At 38.0% G+C, this 10,272-nt stretch overlaps 1 protein-coding gene across 5 annotated transcripts in view; it reads left to right on the forward strand.

Annotated features, from left to right (window-relative positions):
* LOC145655802 (vasodilator-stimulated phosphoprotein-like) overlaps nucleotides 1-8,079 on the forward strand; it is a 62,762-nt gene extending 54,683 nt beyond the window's left edge. For 4 of the 5 annotated variants that reach the window (XM_081709271.1, XM_081709270.1, XM_081709272.1 and 1 more), the window contains 12 exons: nucleotides 62-242; nucleotides 342-408; nucleotides 1,053-1,150; nucleotides 1,667-1,914; nucleotides 2,193-2,329; nucleotides 2,668-2,731; nucleotides 5,048-5,075; nucleotides 5,178-5,220; nucleotides 5,515-5,571; nucleotides 6,307-6,376; nucleotides 6,495-6,552; nucleotides 7,042-8,079. In XM_081709271.1, the coding sequence (XP_081565397.1) occupies nucleotides 62-242; nucleotides 342-408; nucleotides 1,053-1,150; nucleotides 1,667-1,914; nucleotides 2,193-2,329; nucleotides 2,668-2,731; nucleotides 5,048-5,075; nucleotides 5,178-5,220; nucleotides 5,515-5,571; nucleotides 6,307-6,376; nucleotides 6,495-6,552; nucleotides 7,042-7,079 (1,089 nt within the window). In that variant the 3' untranslated portion in view covers nucleotides 7,080-8,079. The remainder of the gene's footprint in view (nucleotides 1-61; nucleotides 243-341; nucleotides 409-1,052; nucleotides 1,151-1,666; nucleotides 1,915-2,192; nucleotides 2,330-2,667; nucleotides 2,732-5,047; nucleotides 5,076-5,177; nucleotides 5,221-5,514; nucleotides 5,572-6,306; nucleotides 6,377-6,494; nucleotides 6,553-7,041) is intronic. The other variant, XM_081709275.1, reaches the window with a different exon arrangement.
* Nucleotides 8,080-10,272: the final 2,193 nt, after the last annotated feature.

Below are 10,272 nucleotides of genomic sequence, written 5' to 3' on the forward strand. Positions count from 1 at the left end.
CATTTCTAAAAGTCCACATCACTGTGCTCTGGTTTTGATGAATTCCTCTTGTTCTGTGAAGGTGGTGATGAACTGTCCAATTATGAAGAGCCTAAAATATAACCAAGCCACACCCAACTTCCACCAGTGGCGGGATGCACGCCAGGTTTGGGGCCTCAATTTTGGCAGCAAAGAGGATGCTACTCTATTTGCCACTGGCATGATGCATGCACTGGAGGTCCTCAGTGCCATGCCTGACATGGGTAGAGCATGCACAAACATACACAAACATGCACAAATATCACTAAGTTCAAAGTACAACATCAGTAAATTACAACTGAATAATTGTCTGCTATCTTTAGGATATTCCACACTTCCTCGGCCTGTGTCAAATGGACCATCCCAAGAGGAAGTGGACCAGCACAGAAGGTAACAACTGAGATTACGTTAGACAAACTGACTCAAATGGCTGTCAGAATAATTAAGTATTTAAAAAATCTCTTGATCTGATTGAGATTTCTTTTTTTTAAGATGACATCAAATAATTCACACAGTTATTACGTTCTTTATGTTTCCATGTCATTATGTTGCAGCGAATAGAAGGCCAATTTGCTTCGTTTCTCTCTTTTGGGCTGAAACAAGTCAGTGTTTATGTTTAAATCAAGATGATGACAATGAACCGCCAGTAAAATATTCATGGATCAATGGCTCTCTTTATTTATAGCATGATGTACAACATCTCTGGTGAAATGTTTGCTCAGTGTACTATTAATTTTACTGTACTATTAATTTTACTAAATGTACTATTAATTTATCACATTTGAGAATCCATTTGCACAAGAAAACTTGTTTATTGTTTCTGCCTTATATTTTGCATTTGTGGGTTTAAAATGATAGTTACAGCACAACTTGATGTTCCTTAACTTTAGTTATGGTTCCACTGAAAAAAAAAAGCTGCATAATGTCTCAGTAACTTTTGTAAATGACACATTTCATGTATATATATATATATGAGTGTAAACGTGCATTAGTAAGTGCATGTAGCATTTTAATCTATGATATTACTTCTGAAGATTGGAACAGCAGAGACTGGAGCAACAGGAAAGGGAACAGCAGGAGAGAGAACGTCAAGAGAGGGAGCGGCAGGAGAGAGAACGACTGGCTGCTTCAAGTCAGTGCAAAACCATCATAAAAATCTACACCGTAACACAAATCACCCAGTAATTCCCCCATTATTTCACCACTCATTCGTAAGCTCCTATTCCAAAAAAATACCTAGTACCTATTCATTGTAGGCATGTTCCATCTTCAGTTATAAAACTGGTCTAGGGTTAGGATTAAGGTTTGACACATAAGGTTACACATCTTCCCCTGTCCTAAGGTCCTAAATGGCAGCAAAAAGACAACAGCTCCAGCATATTTGGGATTTATTATTTAATGCAAGAATTGTAAGGATCTTAATTTTAGTTACATTTCATTTTAATGGTGGAATATGGTTAAAATGTTAAATAAAGTTCCATGTGGAAGATAGGGCTTTCAGACTTTGGTTTAAAAATTTTTTTTTTAAATATTGTAGCATCTAGATGGAATACCAGGAACTGACAGAATCTGCCCATTGCACTGGCACAGCTCTTAGCCTTGGACAACCCCCCCAAAGCTTTGTTAAACGTATGTTTCTGCTTTACAGTAATGGCTCCACCTGCTCCACCTCTGGCCTCTGGAGGTCCCCCAGCACCTCCAGTGCCCCCACCTCCTCCTGGGCCTCCTCCCTGTGGGCCCCCTCCACCTCCAGGCCCCCCTCCATGTGGAGGGGGAGCCCCTCCACCTGCACCTCCACTTCCCACTTCTGTAAGTGGATGTGGTGATGGAGAAGGACTAGGAGGAGGTGGTCTTGCTGCTGCACTGGCAGGAGCCAAGCTCCGCAAAGTACCCAAGGTGAGAGAGAGAGTGAAAACATGAGAGAGACACACAATTAAATTAATTAAATAAGATTTATGTGCCTTAGTCTGGATTAATTTAAGGATATAGTCTGGAATAACCTAACTCTGCCTCCAAGGGGAACCTATATATAGTCTTTCTACATAACACAGTCGCGCCATCTTATTAACAATAAAGCATATACCCTATGGTTTTGTGTTACTAATAGGATATATATAAGGTAGGACCTATCTTGTCTGATCTGACTGTAGAGTCTTGCTCTCTGCTGCCCTCAGACAGATGATGGTGGTGGTGCACCTACTGTTCCAGCTCCTGCATCCACTTCCAAGCAAGATGTCAGTCGCAGCAGTGCTTCCATGCCCACTGGGGGAGGAGATCTAATGGGGGAGATGAGTGCAATACTAGCAAGACGGTGAGTAATAGAGACACAATCGCTCATGCCTTATGTCTAGGACATCCATGATTTATGACTGTATGGTGTATTGTAAACTTCAGTGCTCAAATATATGCTTATCACACTGATTCATTTTTCTTTTATATAGATTTTCAATTTCCAAAAGCCCCAGTTAGTAAATCAGATACTGAGAACTCTTATACAAAGAATATACAATTTGAACATACAAATACTGCTGTGAGCTAAATTGTAGCTGTATTGTAGTTCTGAACATTGTTGTTCATTTCGTTGGTAGTTTTTGTGTGCTTTACTCACTTTTTCTATGCATGTGCAATGACGTGTGCCTGTGTGTCCAGGAGGAAAGCTGCAGACAAAGGGGAGAAAGCCCTTCCAGTCCCAAAGACAGAAGAGCCTAGTAATGTGAGAGTACTTCTGCTTTGTGTTTTATATTGGGTACATTGGCAGCTCTGATTAATGACAGTAGGCTTTACTTGTAAGTGGTTATAGAAAGTTACTTCATTTTAAAATTGGTCTCCCTAAAATGTTCTTTAATGCAGTAACATTCAAAAGAGTTTCAACAGAAGTAGCAGAGCTAAAATTTAAAGCTGGCATATATTTCCTTTGGTGAAGATGGAAATACTTAGTTCAGTTTTTTATTGTATACCTAAGGTGTGTTACGACCCAGTCTAGGCAACAGATTGTAACAGCAATGACAGAACATGAGCACTGGGGTAGTGTGAATAATGGCATGATTTAATCATAGAGGGTATGGGCTTCAGGAGTTGATGAGATCAAAAAAGAATCAAACAATGACTTAGAAATAAAAATATACACTACATACCAGATCCAATAGAAAACAGTAATTATAAACAGTATAACAGCCAAGATTGAAACAATTTGCATGTTGTGTATGCAAATCACAACACAAATTCTTAAGAAATCTAAAGCCAAAATGAAATAGAACATAGCAAGAGGAATGTCTCCCTTTTCATTCCAATCCAGGCAGGTCTTATACATTGGGAACAGGTAACGCAGCAAATCAGGATAAAGGTCACAGTTAATAAGGATGGCCTACACCTGACACATCATGAACAGGAATGGGAGGCAGTCCAGGCAGGAGGTTTGTCAAAACCTGGAACATAGAAAAACACAATTAAAACTGACCCAGCCAGGGTCATAACACCGCCACCCATGAGAGAACACTAGGGCAAACCTGAATGTGACAAACAGTGTGCTACTATATTACTATATTATTATATTTTATGTACAGTCTAAATTAAACTGATAGATTAACGACCAGTACATGAGCTGACGGTTAGTGTTGCCCATTCTCTGGAGGAATACAAGAAGCTTATGATCAGTGTACACAGTGGCGGGCAAAGCATTAGATCCTATATACACTTTGAAATAATGTACAGCTAATAACAAAACAGGACTCTTTATCGATAGTACTATAATGAAGTGGATGGTTGAATTTTGCAGAATAATAAGCAACAGCATGATTGATGCCCATTGCATAGCAACATTGCCCCAGATCCAGTGTCCCTAATATCTACCTCAAGTTTAAACGACTTTTCAAAATCAGGAGCAGACAGAACAGGTAACGAACGTATCAAATACTGACTGATAGGCAGGGGACTAAATGAAATGAGAGGACTTGCACAAGAGGTTTGTAAGGGGAAGCACGACATCCGAAAAGTTACGATACAAACTTTTGTAATATCCCCTAGAAATCAACCTAAGCACTCTTCTGGGCTTTGGAGCAGGGAAAGCAACAATGGATTCAATAGATAGCGCCTTGACATCAACAAGATGAACAGTTCCATGTCCATACTCTTTACCTAGATAAGATATTGTCATGAACAAACGCAAAACATTTTGCAAGATTCAGAGGTGTTGTGTTCTTGAAATCGAAGGAATACCTCACCAAATGTGTGCTTTTCTGAATTGGGCAAATGAGCAGAGGGAAGACGCTCACTACGCAAAGTCAAACCATCAACATCAGGGGAATAATCAGATAAAGGGACACCTTCAGAAGCTATGACTAAGGAAAGTACAGGCAAACAAACATCACTAAAATCAGAGACATCATGTGAAACATAGCACTTGAACATGTTAATGTGACAAGCACGTGACGTTTTCTGATGATCAAGTGTTTATAACATAGTCCGTGTCACTTAGTTGTGATTTGACACAGTAGGTACAAATTTAGCATAAAGGGCAGAACCAGGAAAAGGTAACCTTATATCATTCCTGGAAGGAGTGCTAAACTGACTTTATATCAAAGTGGGACTTCATACACTGTTGCAATGTGTGTGCTAGAGTGCACATGGAGTGTAGATGCAATTGGAAGCTACTGACATAATCTAACACATTAGTTGGGGAGGATGGAGAAGAGTCAGAGGACAGCAAATGTTCTTGTCACATCTTTACAGTCACCTTTAGCAATAGCACGTCATCTAAACAGAATCGACCCAGCCAGGGTCATAACGTCATAACAGGTGTATCGTTTAACATGATGTCAGGAGGCCACATTCAACAAACGTTAATTCTAAAATAAAATATTTTTTTAATAATAATTATTAAAGAAAAATGTAGTGACACAACAAATAAATAAAAGTGTTGGGGGGGGGAGGGGTATCAGTAGGACAGGGGAGCAGGTGAGGGTGGGGGAATCTATTTTAATAGAGTAATGACCCTCACATTCAATTTTGCCTTTCTTCTGTCTGGATTCAGGATGATTCTGACTCTCAAGGTCAAAGTGGTAAGTTTATAAGTTTAATAAACTCTGTGTTGAACTTTAAGCCTATGTCCTTTTTGTCTATCTTATTTTCTCATGGTTTGGTCCTTTTTTTTCCCCCAACAGACACAGTGAGGAGACCCTGGGAGAAATCATCTGGCATTCCCAGGTAAGACTGTCTCTCCTAACATGTCTGTGTGCTCTGTTCTGACATCTTGCTACACTATATTGCCAAAATCAACCATCCAAATAAATGAATTCAGGTATTCCAATCACTTCCACTACTTTTATGGTTAAGAGGTCTTAATGTGGTAAATCAGTTTTAATGGAGTCTAGCTTGGTTCTCTGTTCTGGTAACTGCCTTCAGTCTTGAGGCTTTTGATTAACCTATTAACCTCTTTTAGTCAGGAATGGAGTATGTGGGGTTTATATATGTGTATATATCTAGTATATATCCAAACAGGAATAATTCTTTGACCAGAGGTCTGGATTCTCCCTCCTTCACTTCCATGCCTTCCAGGTACTGCCCAAACACACACACACATGTGCATGCACGCACAGACACACATGCACACACCCTCAAACTTAAACATAGCTGCTATGTAGCTTAAGCCCATTATTAACTTTTTTCCCTTTGAGCCTCGATTTTCTGGCTAACACAACTTTTATTAGTTAGATTTGCCTACTTATTATGAGTACAACTGTGTCCTTTTGTTGTAATGGACAACAAATAATACTAGCATGTCAGATCATGGTGGTATCTGATGGGTGGTGGTGGTGGTGGTTGGTGATGTGAAATTTTGTAGTTTATTTATTTATTTATTTATTTATTTATTTATTTATTTATTTTGTCTTTAGGAAGTTGATGTTGCAGAAATTTAGCTGTTGGCTTTGTTATTTCAAAATGCCATCTGTCACAGTTCTCAGATGTCATATTGGCATTGGCGCACACAGACGTCATATTGGCATTAACAGAACAGAGTTTCATGCCACAGGAAATGTGCTGTAGGGATGAAAAAGTTCCCTTGAAAAAGGCACTAAACTCCAAATTACTCCAGGTGTTTTAATCAATAGGTGTCCTTGTTAAAATAAAGGTTGTTTGACTGTATGTCTTTTTGTTCTGTTTTTTTTTTAATGGTGGCTTGACATTGTTTTACGGTTACTTTTGCTTACCATTTCTTGTGTTTTACTTTTTCTTTATTTACCTCACATCTGTGTCTTTTTACTTTACTCACTGGTTTGTTCCTTCTTTCAGACTGAAAGCTGCAGGTTCATCAAATGAGGTTGAGAGTGGAGAAGAATCTGAGATGGAGAGAATCAAACAAGTGAGAAAATATTCAGTGTTGCTCAAGAAGATTGAACTTTACTGAAAAAATTGAATTAACTCTATCCTCTCCTTTGTTAACTATGTAACTTTGTTAACTTTGTGCGTGCTTTCTCTAGGAACTGTTGGAAGAGGTTAGGAAAGAGCTGCAGAAAGTCAAGGATGAAATCATTGAAGGTAAAAGCTTAGTCCAAATGAACTTATTTCTATGTGAGGTGAATTCTTATGGCATCGCAAAGCTGGGAAAAAGCTGGTTTCCTACAGAATATATCCAAGTACAGTACAGTAGGTTAGAATTAAACATACCAATGAACTAGAATACTGTATGAATACAGGGATGAATGCTGATACCTAGAAGTGCAAAATACATAAGGTCCATCTTTAAACAATGATAAGTGCTATAAACAATAAGTGCTAGAGTTTGTTAAACAACATAAACAGTGCCCTACAATAAGTACTAAATTAGTCAGTCAATAAGGGAGCAGTGTCAGTTGTCCTTTAGAGTATTTCCCTATGCACTGTAAGAATCAATTATCAGCAAACAAAGGCTATGCCTTCTACAACTAAAGTGAAAATGTAAGTGTTAGGCTTTCAGTAACCTTTCAGGTGACTGCCATGTAAGATCTCTGTTATGGTTATAAAACTGCATATCTTTTCTCTCCTCAGCATTTATTCAAGAGTTACAGAAGAGAGGCTCTACATAATCCTATGGCAGTGAAGGGGACAAACTCTCTCTTTAGTAACCCAGGGATATATACACACACAGACACAATTATAAAATATGCAGGGACTCTATCTGTGAATGAGCACCACTCAGCTCAAAATTATTTCAGTCACAATCCTTATTATCTTACTGTGTGGTATGGACTCTTTTCTTATAACCTTTATGGTCATCCCAGCTTTTCATCCTCATGGCTTACAAATAATTCCATCTATCCCCCACTGAGAGCAGTTCACGCCAACTTCTCTTGTGTTAAGAAATCATGTATATTCATCATTCAAGTTACTGTAATATGCTGATGTGTGACGTTCTGCCTATATTCTGTTCAGGCCATTGGTTATGACCCCATCAGAGCGTAGCAGCAAGAAAGACGAGCAGAATAGTCCCTGGTTTCTTGTGTGGAGCTTGAGTTGCTTATCCACAGCTCTTAATTTCCACTCTATGCACGCCATGTAACAGCCACACAGAGCATTTTCTGATCAAGTAGGCACACTCTGGAGTTCTCTTTCACCTGTTAAGGACACTAGTGATTAAATGGATTGCATCACTCATTATAAAGAGGAAATATTAAATCAGTAAATGTGAGATTGCATGAGATTACCTCTAGACCCATGACTCTACTCTTTATGCTATATTGTGCTCGTTCCTATGCAGTGTCCTTTTAATTATATCTATCATTTAGAATTTGAATTAAATAGATAAACTAGAAATACTACAATGTCCATGCCAAACTGCCTTGACTATATATACAGCACACACTGAAAAATATTTTTGAACATTTTAAAACATTTCTATTTTCTATGATGATTGGTAAAAGGGTTTTGTGATTTGTTATATTTTCTTTAGAGAGATTGGGTTTCCTGTTTAGCTTTTTATAGAATATAAGATTTTTACTCTGAAATCTGAAATATAAACAAATGCATTAGACACTGGATTAGATATCCCTTTATTGTCAAATACAGCTATTGCTGCATCTACTGCAATTCTGTCTCGTGTGATTCCTGTCTGTACCTCTAAAACATGTCTTAAAGCCAGCATGTCAACTCTTCTACTTTTGTGTGCAAGGTTACCCCCACCCTTTCAATGTTCGATGTTTTGAAATGCCTTTGTGATTTACATTTCTTTTTTAAATTAGGAACACAGGATACAATTGTCTGTGAGTGTATGTAATGATGTTCTTCTTTTCATCTTTTTAGTCACAAACACTAAAAGCTCCTCTCTTTCTTATCCTAAATTAGTAAAGCCTAGAACACATATAATATTTGTTATTGTAAGTAAGAGAAGGAATTTTCTCATGCTGAGAAAATGTTAGATATTTCTTTTCATTATATAGTAGACAACTAGGGAACATTGCATGATGTCACTTGTATTTCTCTGATGACTGGAGGGTATCCATTTCCTTTACTCTAGTGTTTGGCTTAATGCTGGCTAGGAGCTGACAAGGTTATAATATTGGTATAAGGATCATCTTTGCTGGTATAAGGATCATCTTTTACATTTTCATAACAAAAAACAGTGTGACTACAGTGAGCAACAGCATCTAATAAAACTCAATGCAGAAATCATAGGAACACCAGGGGCTCTAACTTCAACACAGAATATTGAGCATAAGGATACAGTGGTGTTTCAGAAACCTCTCTGTTGAAGGACCAAGATAAAAAAAAAAAATAAATAAAAATAAAATTAGACCTGCAGCTTTTGTAGCTTCAGGTGTTTTAGTAGGCTAGCCACACTGACCTACAACAATAAGCAGACAATTCCCACCCCTGCCATCACCTCTCAAAAATAAACAATACTGTAGCATCTGTGGTGAAGAAGGACCAGGGAACAGCATTTCTCTCTTATAACAAGCACAACAATAATGGAAATAATTGGTTAATGGAAGGGAAAGGGTGGGGAATTAACTAGGAGAGAAACTTGACATGCAGACCGTAGACATTTCTAAACATATTTATTAATTAACAAAGGACGCATCAAAACTATATGAAATACACCAAGTCCAACTATTTAACAACATATTTTAAATGTTAAACTTAACTAAATTATGCAGAGTTGCATAGCATTTTAGTTCTTCTTTGCTACTTTCCACTACCTGAACATGATCAAGGTGTATGAGCGCACGTCACTGATCTGTGACTTTTCCAGTTGAAGTTTTGGCTTGCAGAGAAGGCAAAAAGGAAAATTGAGTTTATTCGAATTATTAGGCTAAATCACTCCTTGCACCTGATTTAAAGAAAAAATGGCTTGTAATCACACTATTTACAGCACATTGAAATTTAGCTGCAAACATAATTTTTATAGATTTGTGCCTGCATTAGTAAATCAAGAGATGAGTCTTTGTATATTAAAACTAAAGTGAACTCTCCTGTTCATTGCTATACCTTTCAAACAAAGTCCTAACTGTGATATTGTATACTGTACCCATCTTTCACTGTCATGCTTGTACTTTTTACTTTTGGAAAAAGCCCCAGAAATGGTTGATTTTAGCTTTTTTTTTTATATATATATATATATTTTTTTTTTTTTTGAAACTACACCAAGTTTTACTATGTGATGGTAATCTAGCATATTTCACAGGTTGGTGTATATGCAAATGTATGGAGGAAAGTAAGGAAAGACTGGGTGATTAGGAGAGGATGAGCTGTGAATGGGCTCAAATGTTCAAAAATGGAAACAGTAATTAATGTAATTAATAGAATCCCCCCCACCCCCCACCCCCGCAATCATTGTCCAATTTTTCCCTATAGATATCATAATATGCTAGTTAAACATCACCCAACCTTAGTGAAAATGGCAAGCTGGGTGAAGAACATCCAGTTGAAACACTCTTCTAGGCCATTACTATGTGGATGGAGCAGAGTGATACAAGTCTTTCAGATGCCCAGCCAGTTGTAGACCACAGATATGACTGCCAACTCATAGTTGCATCCCTGGTTGCTGTGGAGTTCTTCAGGCACTCCAAAAAGGCAGAAGGACTCCACAACTAGTCAATTTGCAAACATAGCCAATCTTTATTCTGGGAACACGTGCGTTGGGTCACTTAGTGACTCTAAGGCCACAAGGATGTCCACAGCAACCCTCCATAGGCACATTAGAGTGGAAGTACTATAGTGAGGTATGCAACTGTAGTAATTGTGCATTGGTCGCAGCAGTGCACATGTTGCACAGACATGGAG

Source organism: Electrophorus electricus, unplaced genomic scaffold, assembly GCF_041902795.1.
Source record: "Electrophorus electricus isolate QZ-2024a unplaced genomic scaffold, ASM4190279v1 Scaffold35, whole genome shotgun sequence".
Classification (NCBI taxonomy): domain Eukaryota; kingdom Metazoa; phylum Chordata; class Actinopteri; order Gymnotiformes; family Gymnotidae; genus Electrophorus; species Electrophorus electricus.